Here is a 19,707-nt window from a genome sequence, read left to right as displayed (position 1 = left end):
AAATATACTGGGGAACAGTACTGCCATTATCAGTCAACTCTGTTTGCGTGGAAACATTGTATGTGTGGCTCTCCTTCAGAAAACATAGAACTTGTTGCTTCCATCTCAAATGAAAAAGTCTTAAAACTTGTCTCTTCCAGTTGAATCAGTTCCTGATTCCAAAGTTATTTTTATTTTTAAGTAGGCTGAGTATCCAGGGTGCTGTGTGTTCTAGAACTAATGTTCTAGCAAACTGACACCTCCTGTTGTTAGACTACACTGTCAAGTCGACTGAGCACCTTTAACAGGAGGGGCAACAAGAAAGGGTTGGCTTTTGTCCTTTTTTTGCTTATTTGTCTTTGCCAAATTTGAGATTGTATTACGGAACGCAAGTTAAGGAATTTCACTTAACACTTTAAAGTGTTTGAATTTCTGTTGGGTTTTGGTTTCCCTAGAAATTTAGCTTCATGATTTCAGCCTGGCTGAATTCACAGGGGGGTTTTGGCTCATAATTAAACACATCTTTCTTTTATTTTCTCTGAAGGAACAGAGTTTTTGAATGCAGCCTTTGTTATAGTATTTTAGATTATTTGTGGGGTTTTTAGTAAGAAAGTGAGTCTCTAAAAATAAGAGCAGAGACCTATAGCTTATATCCATGCTCTTTATGTACTGGGTGCTGAAAGTAGAGGACAATTCTCTGGTGTGTTCACTAAAATTTTTCTGACTGATGGTATGTGAAGGCTTTTCTGATTTAGTACTGTACTGGTGTCATCCATATGGAAGCTGAGAGGGCTGTGTAAAATTGAGGTCAGGGTGTTGTCCATTCAGAGAAGATGCAGTTCACAGGTACCTAGAGCTAACTAAATGTGTTGCCATAGTGAATGAACAGAACTTCTGAACTGTTGTGTCAGTAGTTGGGTTTGTGGTTGCAGCATCATGGCTTTTTATTTCTCTGAGTGCTGGTCTGTCTTTTGAGTGTGAGGTCCAACAGGTTGAGGAGATCATCTTGTGTATTTAGCAATCTGTGATGGTAATAGAGTTGTATATGGGTAAAGTCAAGCAGAATGATTTCCTCTAAAGCTTGCTATAAAAGAAATAAAGTGTGCCCAAGGTCCCTCACACGCATTAATTTTCTGTCTGCTCAATAAAATGAATTAATTTGGGGAAAATGCCTTTTAGGAGGAAAAATACTATAAAATCATGCAGTGGATCGTGGTTCATTAGTTTTCTGCTGCTATATAGAGATAATTATCCCCTTGAGATAGTGATAATAGGTGGTAAGGGAAGCACTACATTGGGCTTAACCTCTCAAAATGGAAGTAACAACCAGTAGATGTTGTCCTGGACCTTTGCAGAAGTGTGAGTTAACTTTGATTTGTTTAATTTCTATACATTTTGATTTTTCACCCATACAATAATGCATACAACTGCTGTTGTATCTATTAGTGTATTTTTTGCTGTATCTATTCTGTAGTGTAATTCAGGGCAAGTTCTTCAACTGTTTGTGTACAGATTGACTTACTGGGATACAACTTTTTCTTCTGTCTTTTCCCACACAGATCACCCCTGGCAGCAAGGCAGCACAGTCACAGATGAACCAGGGGGACCTTGTTGTGGCCATTGATGGAGTCAACACTGACAGCATGACCCACCTGGAGGCCCAGAACAAGATCAAATCAGCCAGTCACAACCTGAGCCTCACTCTTCAGAAGTATGTGGTTTAACTTCAACTCTTTGCATTCCTAAGGACAGCCTCTGAAACTCGTGACTAAAGGTTGCAGGTGTTTTATCTCTGTCTGTTAGATTTATTTGAAGGGCTCATGGCACAGATATGAGATGGAAAGCCAAAATCTGCTCCTATTCTTGTAGAAGTCAGCATGTATTCCTATGGAAATCAAATGGTTAAGTTGAATGTATCTGTGTGGGATTTAGCCTATTGAATACAGGTGTAATCTCAAATCCACTCAAGCTTCTGTTAAATAAATTCAGCAGTCATATTTCTTTTGTTTGTTCTCATGTGGGTGACACAGTTTAGTTTGGTTAATTTATGAACAACTGTTCTAGAAACAGCAAACATAACAAGTGTTATACTTGTTATAAAACAAGTATAACATAAAAGAACCTGTCAATCCCAGGAAGAATAGTTGCAGCAGACTGGGAATTTGTGCAAATGGTCCAGCACCTGTGAGTTTGAAAGTGTCTGCCCTGCAGCTGACAGAATAAGAAAGGTGTAGTCCGAGTGCAGAAAAGGGAGGCAGTAGGACATGGAAAGGGCAGGTTTTATCATAGAAATGTGATGAAAGTTGCCTTGCCATTAAGAAGGCAGTTAATAGTTCTTTTAACTTTTTCTGATTGATTTTTCTTCCAAGGAAACTTATTCTCAAGTTAGATAACCTTGCACATTTCTGTAATAAATGCATTAATATTTAAAGCTCTGTAATTATAGAAAGCAAAGTAGCTGCTAATTTTACTGCATTGTGAAGAAGATAGTCTTGGCCCACCCTGTGCAAAAATTAGTACAGAGAGCAAGCTGTAATGTGGAAGTACAATTTCTGAGAATATACAAAAAAATCTCATACATGACTATGCAGTAGAGATAATCAGTATCACGAACAGTTTAATGCCTAAAGGAATAAGCTGAGCTGAGGTTTCTAAGACAGGACAGGGTATTATAAAGTAAATTGTATGGCTGATTTTCCCCCATAGCTTTAACTTCTGAGTTTGTCTTTGAGTGTTCCAGATAGAGTATAAAATCACTACCTTGATGTATGTAGTTGAATTCTCATCCTGTCACCCACTCCAGCTTCTTTTTTCTTCACTGTGAGTGCTAGTGTTATTACAAATATATGTATGATATCTTCTTTTAAAAGATTTGCATGGTTCTGGATTATTTTGTATTTGAAAGTTAAGGAAAATCCTTTTTGATTATTTTTGAGCTTCTGCCTGCTTTTCTGTTGGATTTTTATGTTTTTGCATTGAGAGAATACTTTTCTTACTGTGCTTTGGGTTGCTGCACATTTTGTATTCATTTTCCTCAATATTGGACCTGAAAAGTGTCTGCCTTTATGGCCTGGCATTTAAAACTACAAACCAACAGCTCTCCTTCCACATAGAAGAAGGGTTTTCAAATTTGTGACTAACAAATCCAGATTATCCTAATACATATCACAGATACAAGTCACTTAAACCAGTAATTTTGATTTTGATCAAGTGCTGGCAGGGATATTTCATTTGGGTAATCATTGTGCCTTTTTATTTGCTGACCTCTAAATTACAACACCAGCCACCCTAGTGGCCACATCATTAGGAGAAAGAAAACTAGTGGAAGAGCCTCCATTAATAGCTTTTCTTCTTTTTTTTTTTTTTTTTTGGTCTTGCCCTGCCTCTTGGTTCCAAAACAATAGTATAGAATTCAGATACTCCTTTCTTTGGTTATTTATTATCCGCATAATTTGAGTAAGAGTAATGGAATGGATTTTTACAGACAGAAATATGTGTGCATAGAAAATAGATGTAGATGAACTACAATCCATTTTGAAAAGAAGGAAAATAGCATAAAGTAAAATGAAATACTAGTAAACATACATAGACCATAGGCTTTCTTTTTTTAGCAAATGGAAACTTTCTCAGATAATTTTTTTCTCTGAACTTATGCAATTAATGGACTCTCCTCTTCAGCTGCTTTATGATGTGAGCTATTAATTTTCCATGGTGACCCATTCAGCCTCACTGGGAAAAACCAACGACAAAGACTGAAAAGAAATTTTTTAATATTTTTTTCTTAGATGACTTGGGGCTACTCAAAAAGTTGTTCTCAGAGGCATTAAGCTGGCTTTGCTTTGCACAGTTCAGTATTCATACAAGCTAAACCCTAGCAGCGTGTGATCTCAGCCAAGTGATGTACACGTAGAAGCTATTAAAGATCCAAATCTTGAACAAAAGGCATCTCCACTATATTCAGGAAATTATATTAATCTTGCCTTGAAAAATCTTTTTTTCCCTGGATGCGAATGGGTTAATTTACCTAGGGACAGAAAGATTGTTAGTTTAGTCAGCTCCCAAAGTTTAAAATGAAATATATTTTTTCAACAAAAAAAAATTTACTAATATTGGATTGGTGAAAAGAATAACAGTTAACATAAAAAAAAAGGTAGCAGTGACAAGGGACAGTAACTTTCAACCAAATAAGAACAAGACAGAAGAGAAGCAAAGTCTCCTGGGACTTGGTTACCAGGAAAACCACTGTGCTAGGAGATTACTTTGACTTTTTTTAGACATGGCTTGCAGCAATGAAACTGGAGCGGGGTGTTCTACTACTATGGAAAAACAGCCCTAGTTGCCATATAGAGCACAGAGATGAAAGTGGTCACTATCCTATTTGTATAAAAGTTTGGAAACGTTGGAAATCCTCTGAAGTGGAAAAGGCACTTATGTGCATTAGGATATTGACTGTTGTGATAGGAAAACTTACACCCTAAATTGTGATGATGTTGGACATGTATGTCCGTGGCTCATGGTCCATAGTCACATGGCTCTACAGAATATGTTTCAAGGTCATGGAATGTCTTCCCAGGCCATCTGTGGCTTGGTTTCATAGTTGCAGCACTGAAAGCAGAACTGATCTTGCTTGTTTAATCTGTAAGGCCATGGAAGAAGCAGTGGAATGTGAAATCTCGACGTAAATGCTCCGAGATAGAAAGCTTTTTATTGTTCTAATGGCTCTTGGCTCTCAAGAGCGATGGCCTTTCCCTTTATTGATCGTGGCCGTGAAGGTTTCATGAGCATTGTTTATAACCTGACAGTTCAGACACTGTTTGCTGCTACTCACTTTTATTATAACCCTTCAGTTCTCTGTGGGCTTTTTTCAGCTGGTTATTTTTTTAATTTGGCTGTCAAGAAAAGCTGTACATGGTGTCAGCACTTATGCAGGACATCCAATTGCAAGACATCAAACAAAGAAGAAAGGGAAGAGTTAAGAGTGCTCTTTCATATTTGACTGCCTCAACAACGGGGGTCTACGATTCCCTGTCTGTATTAACTTAGTTTTAATTCAAGTACCATCTGCACTGTTCAAGGTACTAACACAGCTCTTCCAGGAGTGCTCAGTGCTGGCCTGAGTTGAGTTCTCCATATTTCATTCATGTAGATATCCCCTTAAAGCTTCAGGAATTTGTGGATGTCAAGTTTTTTCTGACAACTTCCTTCCCTGGAACTCCCTGTTGGATTTGTTCTTGTCACCTCACCCATGCTGTTTTTAGATAAAGCCACAAAATTAGACTGGAAGTCTTGCCAGCTATGCCAGAGGTTTGATCAGGCAGCCAGAACTTGTTAGTGGCTTGAGTGCAATGCTGCATTTTCTGGCTGCCTATTTCTCTAGAGCCTGCAGTGTGCCTCCCTTTGCTGTTTTTGGGAAGCTAAAGGATGCAGACAGGCAAGTGCCGGGGAGTTGAAGTATTTGGACTATGCCTGAAGAAAGGGACCTGTGATCCAGTGATGTGGGAATGTATGGGACCCTCCAGACTAGCACTGCTTCCTTAAGTTTAGAGGACAAAGTACAACTAGGAAGTGAATTCTTTTTTGCTGAAGAAAAGAGAGCAAGAGCAAGAGGTGAAGGAAATTGTCTTTGGCACTGTGCACTATTAGTCAGCAGAACTCCATGAGGCACTCAGGCAAACCAGGCTGATATTCTAAAGCATTGTACACCTCTATAGATGCAGCTTATTCCTTAGAAACCTGCATTGCATTGGGTGTACTGAGGGGGGATTGGTGCTGTTTCTGCTGGACCATGCTAGGGAAGGCTGTGATCATACTTTATAATGGCCTGGGTTGGGGTGGAAAAAGACATTGCTTTGCTTTTAGTCTTATTGTGACCTCCTGGAGTTCAGTTCTCAGTCATTTTTCAGTATCAGTTTCTAATCAGTTACTTGAGCTACCCAGCTGCCCTCAGGCATTTTAATTCTAAGCCAGTCAAAGTTCATCTTTAACTGTCTGTCCCACAGATATTAGGCCATAAACATTGGGTCCTGCAGTATTCAGTTCACACTGAAAAACAAAATGTGTGTAAAGTCTATTTTTATTTCGTACAAGTGGGTTTCTTTTTTAAATCCAAAGTAAGTGCAATGCACAAGAGAGCAGCATTATTTGTCAACATGTTTCACTGGAGCATCCACAACATTCATTTGATCTTAACTCAAGTAATCTGATCAGCCTCCTTGGAAAGGATTCACCAAATGTGCTGGCTTAGTTTTGGAAAGTGCTGTAATATGAGTGTGCCTCATTCTGCTGGCACAAACATTCCTGTGTCACTCTAAGGCTCCGCTTTGGCGTCACTCTGCTGGAGAGGAGCAGGGGAGGTGGAGATTTCTGTGCCTGGTGCACATTGACAAACTTCCCCCTCCTAGGACATGCCAGGGATGCTACCCTTCATTTCCAGGCAGTCACAACTGACTGTCTTTTGCTGGAAAGTCATGTACTAAATAATTCTTTTTCTCTACTGAAAGTGTCAGAGGCAAGGCTATGAGAGCCTTACGGTAAATATTTAATAGATTTCCTTTTTTGTGCAGCACCAAAAGATGGCTGATCCTGCAGTATTTATTTCAGGCCTACTATAAATAAAGCATGTGGTGACAGCAAACTGCTAGCAAGGGGAACTCAGTGGTTATTGTAAACTGCTTTCTTTTGTCTGAAGCTGTGAGTAGTAACAAATTCTGTGCATGTTTTAGGTCTGTTGATGCGCATATTTAAATGGGAATCAGATTATGACTGTATTTATGCACAGAAGAATTAGAAGCTGGTATCCGTCCCAGTTCAGGGTGAATTAGAACTATATATACAATATTGATGAAAGCGTAGTCTGAACTAGTTGCACTATGCAAAATGTTAAGCAGATTAATAGAAAAAAGAACACTAATGGTGGATATTACATGTCATACTAATTAGTTTATTTTGCTTAGACATGTGACTCGAGAAGTTCTGAGAGTCATCTGCCACCAATAGCCAAGCTTTCTTCCTTCCTTCTGGTGACTGAGTGCTTAAAACATTAAAAAGACATATGCTGCTACTGGGTTAAAGAAAGTACATTGTATTACTGAGAGACATGGTCCTCCTTCACTACATGTGAGATAGAGGTGACTCCCATTGTGTGCCCAGTTGTCTCTGTCTGCAGGTATGAGAGGACAGTAGGATTTTACAGTTTACAGATGTCAGGCTATCATTTGGACAGGACTGTGAGTTACTGTCTTTGAGCAGTAACATTTAATGCTGGTGAAATTAATGAGCAGCTATTCCCATGGAAAATGAAATAAAGTATCCATGTCAGTCACTGCAATAAATACAAATATATTCCTTACATGAACAGTTTAATTAAGTGGACTGCTATTTACACTCACTGCATAAAGTGTCCTTGTTAGTTTTAGAAAAGAGCCTGGAAACTGTGGATGTATGCCAAGGCTTTAAAGGGCAGTGAAGTTTTCATTGCAACAAGATTCTACTTAGGGATTAGAACTGTTCTCAGAGTGCACATCACTTTTTTTTCCCCCCAGATACCAGCTTAGAGGTGAGGTTAAAATTCATCATTTTATGTGAGAAGTATTTTCTGGATTCCCTAAAGATAATCTCCATGTGAATTCTTTCACATATTATATTTCACTCACTATGCAAAAGTCAAGATGGGTACCATGGGCCCATTGCACTGAAGTCAATGGGGTGACACAGCTTAGTAAATATACACGGCAGTTGTATTCTTGCAGAAAAACAGTTCCTGGTTGCTTTCTGCAAGGAGGAAGTAAATACCATAGCCAAAATGTTACAACAGACAACAAGGTGACAGTGTTTTCAGGCTGGGACCTTTTCTTCTTAATTCTGATTTGCTTAAGCATGGGTGTGGAAAAATGTAAGTTGTACACTTAAAACTAATTGGAATGGATGACAAATTATTTTTCAGTAATGGAATGAGAAATTGCTCAATCATGTAAAACACTAAGGCTTTACTATCCGTCTTGTAAACATTCTTTGTGCCTCTCAGGTTTTGGGTTTCCTCTGGATCCCCTTTACCATGGTGTTTCTTGCCCACCAGCCCCTCTAAAAGCTATCTGGCCTAATTTTTTTTTTTTTTTCTCCCACCAACTCTTAATTATTGGCAACCCATTGTTTCTTGTAGTGATACACCAAGGTCTGTTTTGCCTGGCTGCTGGGCACCTCTTTGTGTCTGTTCTGTCCCTGGCTGGTGGCTGCTGCAGCACATCAGTGCTGAGCACTGAGCACAGGCTGCTCCTAGGGGGTTACTGCATCAATGTAATGACAACCCCAAACTGCACTCAAATACCTCCAAAGGGGACAAACTCTTTTGACAAGTCCTGGCTGACTTTATCCACTTAATCTTATGACATAAAATTATGTTTTCGGTCAAAGTCTCTCAGATACAGCTTTTAATGGAAAGTTCACTGAAGTGTTTTAGCTTGTAAACAGAAAGTGAAGGTCTAAATGAGGTAGACTGTAGTTAAGGTGTCTTATCCATGCTCATTAATTTTTCTCTCCCATATACGTCCATTAGAAGTGCTCTGAAAAGCCATATGACACTGTAAGGTCCACATCCCAACAAAGAGAAGTTACAGGAAGATCAACTAACTAAATACACTTGGATTAATAGCTTCAGGAATCTAATGTGGTCAGGATGCTTGACGTATGCTGAGTTAGGTTTTTGATTTTAGAAAATGTTCAGTGGTAAGGGGAAAACCAGACTTTTTCTGTGTAAGGTTAGAAATCTCTTTGGGTTTGGACACTTGAACTCCTCTGACTGAACAGAAGGCAGTTGCAAAGCCTCATGTTATTATTTTGAGAATTATCCTATCTTTGAAGTTTGGATGGGATTTCCTGATTTCAGAGCTGGCTACTGGAGTAGGACTACTACATCAGTCTCCACTGCTGCTCTGACATCTGTACCTGAATGACTTTCACCCATAAGGAAGCTGTCAAGAAGCCAAGAGTTGCAGTATCCATGATACTGGAATGGGGGTAGTCTAAGTCTCAGGTGCACTATTTGATTGGGAGGTGAAGAGTGGACAGAGAAAATCATTTTGGTTCACTTCAGGTATTTTTTAACTGAAAATTAAATTAATCAAATTTATCAAATATTTGATACTAAATTCTTCAAAACTGTTATTAATTATGTTTACTGGGGAGGGTTGCATCACATCTTAAGACCAGGCTGTGACAGGCTATATCCAAGAACTGAATCTTTATTCAGTGCCTCTTCTGATCTTTGTTAATTGTTACTAATTCTTTGCTTTATGCTGTTATACCCTTTTATAACCCAAACATTTTTTCTGATCTTCTTAAACTAACAAATCTTTTTTAGTTATATGTTTACCTTAAATAGATTTTTAGCATCTCTCAGTAATTATACATAATCAAGCTAATAATTAAATCATTAATAATAAATAATTATGCCAAACTTGAACATTTTAAGTGAGACACTGTATCTGAAATTTTTATACCATTAAGGCTTGATCGCTCTCTGATAAATCTGATTACATTTCAGCCTCCAGTTTTTTTATTCTGAACCAACATTATGTATAGCTAGGCAATCAAATTCTGCAATTAACCAGTTTATTATTGGTGAGAGTAGTGGTTTCCTATTTATAATCAGTACCTATTCATATATTTCTGAGTGTTTCAAGAGTACTCTGGGTTTATAAATTAATGCATTTCTTCGACTGTGCTAATGGCAATACACATCTACATACAAAGTCAACCCATGACAGCATAAACAAGTTTTTTAATGGAATGAAATTGCCTTGACAGGAGCCCACATTACTATATGGGTTACCCAAGTTTACAGTAGTGATATGTGGAGGAAATTTTTGGAAATGGTTTAAAAACAGTGCAAAGACAGGAAGAAGGAGACAGAAAAAGAAATGACGTGGCTGAATAAAGGTGCCCATGCTCCTTGGAGGTGAAGTGTGGGGCTTGCTGTGTGTGTTGGGAGAGTGCCAGGCATGTGCTCAGCATTCATACTTGGTACTCAGTAGATAACTGTCACCCCTGGGGCAGAGCTCCCTGTTTGCCCACAGAAGCTGCTGGGATGGAGGAATTTTAGAGTTAGTACCAAATCACTGAAGAGCAGATGGAGGCATTGGCAGGCAGTGGCTCCATTCAGGATGGAACAAGCTGGAGGGCAGAATGTGGGACAGTTCAGGAAAGGAGAATTTTCCATAGCAGGGGAGAGGGTAGGAGTTAGGAGGATGCAACAGGTACTGTGCAGATGCCAGAGAAGTAGAAAGGGTCAAAGAGAGATCAGAAGAGTCTTTGCAAAAATGTCATCTTTTCACATACTGGCTTCAGCTTCCTTTCTTTCCTCTGTTTCACAAAAATCTCCAAGGCCTCTTCCCTTTTACTTTCCCTTTCCATTCCTTAATGTTTGTGGTTGCCTCTGACTCGGATTCCTTCTAAGTGAAAATGGCATTTGCATACTTCCAAACAGCTTTTTTATTGGATAGCTGCTCCCTTTTAGGTTGATGCCCTCTATGCATAAGAAGCTTTTGTCTTCATATTGCTGTTGCCATGAATGTTAGGTCTGGAAAGTGTAATTGCCCAACTTGCAATCAGAGTGCAGCATAATGCAGGGAAATAATTAACGAATCAGTCATCCAGCCAAATGCTAATATTTGCATTTGCCATTGATATATAGACAGCAAAAGTGCTGATGGAAGTATTTTTCAATTTTATTGCAGGCACAGATGAGAGCCTGAGAGTGGGAAAGTAGGTCTGATCCTAGGCCCAGAGTGATTGCAGTTGTATTTGAGTACTGTGAAATGTTCAGGGCTTTGTCTTTGTGATTCTCACTGGAGTCACTAAGAGTGGTGTCTGATGTCCCAGGCAGGGCTTCATGAGGCTCAAGATATTCTGTTCAAGGCTTAGAAATAAGTAGCAGCTTCTGCTTGGCTGCCTAATTCACTGGTTAGCTGAAGATTTAACTGGCACATTACTACCCCAGTACTTACTAAAGTCAAATTGATAAGCACAAGCAAAACTTAGCCAGTCGTTTTTACATCTTTCCCCACACTCCCATCACCATCCCCACCAAACTGTCAGGAATATTAATGCCTTAAAACAGATGTATATCAGAAGCCCAATTCTACATGCTCTGTTGTTTTGCTATGTGTTCACCTGCTCCACTCCAGAATGACTCCAGCTAGGTAATAGCTAAAGTATGTAAAATGTTTTCTAAGCATTTCTAACCCTAATCTAATCTGTTTTATTACCTTTCCATGCACTTGATGCCTTTTCATTTTCTAGTAGTTGAAATACTAGGATACCATTATTAAGATATTCAACAAGTTGTAAATAAGTGTTCATGTGTCATAAAATGACAAATGAAAAAAGCATCCTGTAAGAAAGAAATGTTGATTTTAGTTTTCCTGAGAATTAGAAAAGATAGACACTGACTGGTGAAGAAATGAAATAGAAAAAAGCCCCATGAAGATGAAAAAGAGCTATTATCTCTTAGATCAAGTCATCTCTCTGCAAGTACAATATTGGGCTCCCCTGAGGATGCAATTTAAACTGACAGTGCATCACAGAACTCCTTTGCATCCCTTCCTTAGGCAGGCAGCTCCTCAGCACAGTTGACTCCTAATGAACCTTTGTTTTGAGTACAAAATACCAGGATTGAAGTCAAGTGCTCTTCAATTAAAGATATAGTTAGGTAGGTGGGAATAACTAGAAATTCTGGCAGTCCTTTCAGCAGTGCTATCAAAATTGAACTGCTTTGCAAAGCTACATCCATCTTGGTTTTGATCTTCATTAAAAAAGAGAACCAGTATTGAGGGAGAGGAGAGATGTAGCTGTGGAAAGGAGAAGAGTTTTAAAAAACCCCCGGAATTATGTATTTGGTCATCCTTAGAACTGTTCCATGTTCTCATTCTGAAATGAGGTTTTTGTTTCCATTTTTAATTTGTAAAATGTGGAAGAAAATGTCTAAAAGTTGAAATCAAATTAATTGCCTAAGAAAAAGCATCTTGATGGGAAATTTCAACATCAAATCTAAAAATATCACAATCATCTCTGAAATCTGGGCTTTCATCCTTCTCATAGTGCTATGGAGCAGGTTCACCCTCAAGTATTTGGAATAAAATAATTTTGCAATCCGTGGATTAAAATGGAAACTTGGACACATATGTTTGCTACAGCACCATCATCACATGAAAAGCAAACTTCTGTTACTGCAGGATTTGATTCATCTAGCAAAAGAGGAGGGGAAAAAGAATGTTCTGAACTTGCAGATGTTTTTCCTGGAGGAGTAATGACTCTTATGTAAATAACCACTTTATTCTGCATGTGCATACACTTTCATTCCACAAATTGATTTCACCTCTTCTGCCCTTTTCTCTGGTGCAAGCCTCTGCTAGATCTAGCAAGCCTCATTATTCTGTTTTTAAATATCAAAGCTATAAACATCCAAGTCAGTGTTGTGTAGGAACGTCATTGTTTTCAAGTAACATCTTGAAAGTTCCAAGTTGGTGTCAACTACAAATCTTGGCTAACATTGTGAATGCAGTTTATCAGTAATGTGGCAGAAATGGAAGTTTTTAGCATCATCCTCTGTGGTCAGGTAATGAGAGAGGAAAACTAAACATACAATAGACATCAGAAGTGGTGGAATAGTCTGGTAAACAAATTCCTTTGCTGCAATACAACTGTTTTCCAGCTAAGCATCAAACATGCAATGTGTGGTTGCTTGCTACGCCTCTGTACATGGCACACCACATTTACAGTGCTGAGCTGCTCTGGCACTAAAATTCATCATCAGTGAGCAGAGCAGGGGGACACTTGACATGGTGTGCCCAGGTCCACCAATGTCACTTCACAGAAATAATTGCATGTACTCGGAAATTACAGTAATGGAAAGACGAGCAGAATCTTCCCCTAAATCTTTGTGTGTTCATAAACTGTCACTGTCAGTTTTCAGCTACTGTGTGTTATGAGCTGCAGTTGATTTTTTTTCTCTTTTTTGCTGTCTTTCATGATACATGTGCATGTCTCATAAATATGATTTATTGTTTCTATTTTTAAGCTAAAGTGGTTGGAGGCAGAGTATGGCAATCATTCCTGAAGGAAGATAACTTGCCTGAGGAAAGTTTGTTTTAGGCAGTTAGTGAGTAGTTCTTGTTCTTAGAACTTGAAAGGACCTATTTCTCAGATAATTATGTCTTAGGGAGTATATTGTGATATATTTCAACTGTGAATATGAATTGCAATTTTCTAGCCTGTTGTTTCAGGAATACTTTGTCAGTGAATTTCACAGGTTAATTACACATTGTTTAACAAAATGCCAGTTTTCGTTATCTTCTCAGACTGTGTTCATTTTCCTAGTACCTGGTTGTGAGGTAGGCATCTAGTACATCAGCTTTGTTTTCAGTTAAGTAGCAGAATTTCCATACCTTTTAAGTGTAAATCTTTTAGTTGCTGCAAAGATTACTCCTTTTTCCTAGGTGGTCTTTCTTTTTTTTTTTTGTATGTCCACTACTGCTTATGGAAAAAATGTTACATGTAGCAGCTAAAGTTAAACGCAGAGCTGCTCACTGTGAAGCTGGGTATTAGTGCAGGGATTGCCACTGGGGATGAGCCCGGTTCCTGTTTAGCTCAGCTTTCCCTCTCTGATAGATGCCCCTGGTAAGTATTTCAGAGGAAAGTGCAGCACAGCCTTCAGTAAGGAAATAATGAACCTAACATAGAACATCTTTTAAGCTGTGCCATGAAAAATGAGAGTCTTTTTTTACTGTATGTTTACTTACTGTACCCAGTCTAAAGCAGCTCTTGGGGGTTTTGTTGTAACTGTTTGATCCTTTCTGACACTCTGCTCTTCTCATAGTCTCAATGATATCTTGTAACAATGAGTTTCATCTCGGGTTAATCAAGTTCTCTAGAAAAAGATGTTTCCCTTTATCAATTTTATATGTGTTGTCTTTTCAATTTCATTCAATGTCCACAAGTGTAGTTTTATTTCCCTTTTCCTACCATTCATTATTTTCTAAGCCTCTGTAATGTCTTCCCATATTCCTCTCCTTTCTAAAGCAAACAATTCCAAATGTCTTAGTTGCTTCTACTTGATTTGTAAGCTTTTAAGTATTTTTAATTAATTTTTGTACCTGTCCTAATTTTGAAATGTATTTTTTTAAATTCCAGGCGTAATCCTGATCTGTAGGTTGGAAATGGGATATTACTTGTATAATTCTGATTCTTTTGTCTATTTTTGTTTTTCATTTTATTTTCTCTGGTGATCCCATGGGTACTGGAACAATTTCATGGGAACATTCAGCACTATGCAGATTCTTACAGCACCTCCCACAATTATATCTTCACTTACCTGAGCATCCTAGAAGTGCTTCAGTTAACATTTGCCACTGTGCTCTCTTTGTTTTTTACCAGTGAAATGGCAAACTGTGTTTTGAAAGCATTTTAGTGGGGTTTGTGTTGGACTCTTTAAATTATCAAGGACATATATTTGTCAAATACAGGTGAAAGGCACTTGGAGTGGATAATTCGGCAGTGTTCTGCTCGTTGTGAAACTCAATTGTCTGAAATGAATCTCATATTTCTTCCTGAAGAGAGGTTTAAATAATTGCAGTTGTACAGTTAAATAATTAAGTTAAATAATAATCTTTTCAGGAGTTGATCTCGGGATGCCTCAGCACTGAAGTTTAGCCTCTGCATTTTAAAAGACCTTTGAGTCCCCTTTTCCAGAGTGCTGCCCAAACTTGAATTTATCTAGTTGTGTCTGACTTTCATCTATGAAAATGCAGTTTGTCACAAGTATTGGGAAACAGATGATCTCCCAAATCACAGGTCGCTTCCATAACCGGTGGATTTTCATCATTCAGAGAAATTTTTTCAAACTTTTTCTCTCATTTAATACCTTTCTAAATGAAGATGTAGAAAAAGCTTGATTGATAGAAAAAGTCTAGGCTGTGCTTGACTTTCAGTCCTGATGTAGCAGCTTTCTGGCATGAAATTAGAGCTGAAAAATAGGAGTCCAGATTGTACATCGTTTTTTCCTTGTTTTTTTTTCCTTCTTTTGATCCCCAGATCTAAACGTCCAGTGCCAGTTTCAACCACAGCTCCCAGAATTGACTCTCCCAGGGCTGTAATTCCCCATCAGAAGGTAAGTGACACATTTCTCCTCAGCCAAAGTGAATACCATTTTTATCTACTGCAGCGAAGTTAATATCTTCTACAGGAAATAGCTTTTGCCTGCCCCAAATAATTAAACATTGAATGAATGCACAGGCAGCAAAACTGCTGCAATGCAATGTATTAGTGATCTGTGTTTTGCTAATTTCTGATTAGCAGGACCAAAGCATCCAGCTATCCTCTGATGTGATTTGGTTTAACCCATTCTGAGCAGCTTGTTTTCATCTAGGCTACAAGAACTCACTAAAGCTTGTCAAAATACACATTTGCTTTCATAGATCATTGGGAGAAACCACTAGACTATGCCTCAGTCTATCCAAATCCTGACTGCAGCTGAAATGACACTGATTTGGAAAGAGGACATGGGGGCATTTGAAAGCTTGCATCATATAGTGTTCTTATCATAGGATTCAGAAGACCTGAGAATAAAAAATAAAGAGGATAAGTCAATTTAATGAATAACAGCAAGTGACAGAGGAAATGGATGGCTTGGTTTCTGTTGTCAAAGCTCATCATCTTTCATAAAATAAATGTTCATTTTAGAATAAACACTGGCTGTACCTGGCAACTCATCTTCTATATCTTTAGAGTCACTGAGGAGCAAGGGTACCTGAAAGATGGTGTAAATATCCTTAGGCTCAGTCACTGGGTAGGACATTAGTATTACTGATGCATTTGATTAGATAAATGGACAGGAGGTAAAGTTTCCATTGCTGCAACTTATCCCTTCTGTCAGTGCCAGTTTCATCCCCAGCATGCATATAAATAAAAACACCGAAGATCAAAATACATGGGGAATTAGATGATGCTCTACTGTTTTTGACAGTTCCAACTTCCACATATCAATTTTAAGTAATTTTTATAAACACTATGTATTCCAAATTCAGAGCACAGATGGCAACATCATCCTTGAAGCCATTGCAAATAGATTCAAAGTAACAGAAGAGAATGCACCTGGGGGAAATAATTTAATTCAATTTTATTTTGTGAAATTTTAAATTAACCTGACTGGCCATTTATTACTTGAGACAGAAATAATGTTATTTCAGACAGGATCATGTAAGCTTTTTTGGCAAGGGAACATGAAATTAAGAATTTATCTTGCTCAGAGTTGTTTCTGCTTATATCATGATTTTGTAAAAGTTATCTTGGCGTAAATTACTGGAAGAGCCACCAAACATTACTCTGAAATTCCTAGAACAAAAGCAATGAATCATTCTTTTGGTTAAACTGGTGTGGGACTGCACCAGCAAAGCCATAGGGACAGGAAGAGGAAGGAGTACTCATTTTCCCTCAAGATCCACACAGAATGCTGTTAGTGTTCCAGGCAGCGAGTAGGTGTGTCTCTTCAGGGTTATTCACCAATACAAGATTGACACCTACCTTTTGGGACTCTATAGCACCTGCACAGGTATGAAAATTTTGTCTACTTCCTCCATAGGCACATAGAGCTTTTTTAGATTGGATTTTCATCACACTTTTAGGTACATTTCTTCATTGGCAAGTGTCAGTTTTAAAATTACCGCCATAGGTCTTCAAAGCTGTTTACCACAGAAAACACTTCTCTCCCTTAACTATCTTCTGTAGAGAAAAGTTAACTTTACACGCTGCAGGGTTTTCTTGAAGGTCCTAAAAGAGCCCTTGGCATGAAAGCGATGAGGACACACTCTATTTCCTATTCTAACTCTCCAGAGGGAGATGAGGATCAAAGGACTCAACCCATTTTCAGGAGCTTGCTGCCCCACATTTGAGAATTCCCTGTAAGGTGCTTAGGGAAGGTTTATAGGAGCTGCCAGAAGCAGCCTTTTCTGAACAGGTGGTTCCAGCAGCTGGAAAAGACAGCTAATGGAACCTTTCTGGAGGAAAATGGTGGCATCCAGGGGAAGGTATGGTGGGAAACAGGGTATCCAGCAGTATTCAGGAAGATCTTAGGTGTAGATTCTTTAACCCAGGGGGAAGAGCTAGCAGGAGAGTGCTGGAGTGGAGCCCTTTGCAGGTCAAGAGGAGTGACATTTGTGTCCCTGGTCTACACTAGTAGACAACAGTAAGTTTTAAGTGAAGAAGAGTTCTCTGGGGGTGGTTTGGAAGGGAAAGAAGGCACTGAACACTCGAAGTCTCAAAATGCAGACTAACAAGACTTTACTGAAAGAAACAATGTCATTCTGATGTTGCAGTCAGGTAGGTTACAGTAAATACACTTTAAAACCAAGGTGTCTTTACTCGTCCCTTTATTCTAGTAACAGTATCACTGTAGAATTGAAAAATTCTGTGACACATAGGTAGAAGTCACCTCCACACGTCTGCTTGACAGTGTTTAGATTGATGGTTCACATTAAATGAATTTGATTGTATGTTTCAAAAATCAGCAAAAAACTACATTACAAGACAGTCGCGACAGTGTCATCCTCATACATCAAGAGAAGTTTTCCTCACCCTTCTCTGGTTAAGGTTAAGGCATGGCAATGTTAGCTAAACAATCTGCATGTGCAACTTCAGTGTCTGGTTAAAACCATAAATAATCCTCTTGTACATTATTGCTGATCTGATTGCAGCTTCAACTAATTTTCAAGCATGCATTTCTTCTTTCACTGTTTTTTGGTTTGGCTTTTTTTTTAAAACTTGTTTGTTTGGTTTAGGGAAACAAGTGTAATTTTTTTTTTCACAAAGATCAGTCATTCTTTCACAAAGCTGATCAATGTTATAGACAATGCAGATTCTGCAACCATAAGTATGTAGGGCTGTTCCTGAAAATAAGGTTTGGTTGATTTTCAATTTCACTATATTTTTATCTGACGTTAATCTCAAACTGAAAATAATTTTCATTTAGCTTAGTCAAACCTTTTTGATTTAGTCAAAAGATTTAGTCAAGTCTTTTGCACAGGTGGGGCATAGCTGGAAAAAAAGGGCATAGCTAATGGTGAAAGAACTCAAATAACAATAACAGTAAGCTTGAGTTCAAGGATTTAAACAAAGCCATCAGTCAGTGAGTTCCTGCAGCTCTTCAGAGGGGACACAACACAGGTGAAGATTCAGCTCAGTGCAGTTCAAAGCTGTAGCTTTAGGGCTAAGCATGGCTTTAACATTTGTCCCTTTGCATGAGGATATTGACAGCCTTGTTAATAGTAATAACAGTATGTGTTGTGCTTTTTATGAACCGCTGCTGAACACACTTATTTTGGAGTCCCAGTGAGGATCTTATTGCACTTAAGATTAGTCTCCTGCCAAATTTGGGAGCCTGTGTGTCTAAGAGAAAATAGATGGAGATGATAGACTTCTTAAGGAGAGTATAGGATGGAAGAGCTGGCTCAGCCAAAAGCAGTTTGATCCTGTCTTTGAGCAGAGGCATTCAGTGCCATGGTGCCTCCATTCCCTTTTTCTCTAAAATATTTTAAAGCAAGAGCTGCTTCTTTGGCATGTTGGGTGGTCAAATTCACTAGTATACCGCTAAAATTGTTCTCCCAGAATTGCAAGGGGTGAGTAATGACTGTAGGGTCACAGCAATAGATAAATAGAAAATGAGCTGTCAAAGGGAGAGGATCTGCAAAACTTGATATTGGGTCTCCCAATATAAATTTGTTTCTCACTTCCCTAATACATAAGAAGGAACATTTGCCTTTCATAGAAACTCGATTTTTAGAAACAAATAATAATATTTCAGAATGGAAGTTGAGCTGATTCCTAGCTTCCTTCTATTTCGAAAGGTTTGAGACTCCTCTGCATGTATCAGTTTTAAGCTCATTCCCAGACATTATGCAGTTTTCCTCCCGCAGTGAGGGATTGCTGCATGATCCCAGCATCTTCCTCGAGGGAAGCCCATTTCTCAGAGTCAGAGCCTCCTCTTCTGGTCGGCTGGAGGGGTAGCATCAGACTCCCAGAGTTGGAAATGTCAGCTCACTTTTCCAGCCACTGAAACAGAATGGGATGAGAGATGGGGAACAGGGGGATGTTTGTTACTGTTGGCTGCATTTCATGTGATGCAATGCTGAAAGCTCAGTGCTGCTGCTCAGTATTAGACATTTGCCTTTCACTGTCAGGAATGGTTTCAGAAATTCTGCATTGATCTGGTTTTGACACTGTACTCAAGAAAAAAATAATTCTACAATATTCTCCCAGGAATAAACTGAATCAGAGAATTTTTTTGTCAGTCACGAAAGGAAAGAGCTGAATATGCTGATGATTGGGCAGTAATTCTTCAGAAGAAGTAATACAGCTGTTTCCTTACACATTTCCTGTTTCATCCATTCCCCCCCCCCCACAACACAGGGAAAACAACTACCTTAAAACCATCAAAAAGATGAACTCCAGATGGAGATTGCTAACCTGGCACTGCTGTGTTCTTAAGAATTCTATTGCTGAGTTACTGGTATGTTGGTATTCCAGCTAGAAATTGTTTGAGGAGTGAAACCAGAACTCCATTTGTGTCAAAAGGGAGGAAAATCATCAGCTTTTTTTATGGCTATACTGTAATTTCCCCTTTGCCTACTGCTACTGTCCAGTAACACCAAGAATATGAAAATGCACCAGGGTTAAGGAAATACG

General features: G+C 38.6%; 1 protein-coding gene across 13 annotated transcripts in view; it reads left to right on the top strand.

Annotated features, from left to right (window-relative positions):
- The window catches only part of LDB3 (LIM domain binding 3), a 110,245-nt gene that overhangs the window by 30,178 nt on the left and 60,360 nt on the right, over positions 1-19,707 (top strand). For 6 of the 13 annotated variants that reach the window (XM_085064145.1, XM_085064149.1, XM_085064148.1 and 3 more), the window contains exons 2-4: positions 1,539-1,690; positions 15,064-15,139; positions 16,496-16,579. In XM_085064145.1, the coding sequence (XP_084920271.1) occupies positions 1,539-1,690; positions 15,064-15,139; positions 16,496-16,579 (312 nt within the window). The remainder of the gene's footprint in view (positions 1-1,538; positions 1,691-15,063; positions 15,140-16,495; positions 16,580-19,707) is intronic. The other 7 variants (XM_085064146.1, XM_085064155.1, XM_085064153.1 and 4 more) reach the window with 2 other exon arrangements.

Source organism: Lichenostomus cassidix, chromosome 6 (assembly GCF_008360975.1).
Source record: "Lichenostomus cassidix isolate B80296 chromosome 6, HeHo_3.0, whole genome shotgun sequence".
Taxonomy (NCBI): Eukaryota; Metazoa; Chordata; class Aves; order Passeriformes; family Meliphagidae; genus Lichenostomus; species Lichenostomus cassidix.
The sequence above is the reverse complement of the archived record's forward strand: the minus strand, read 5'-3'. Positions and strand labels throughout refer to the sequence as shown.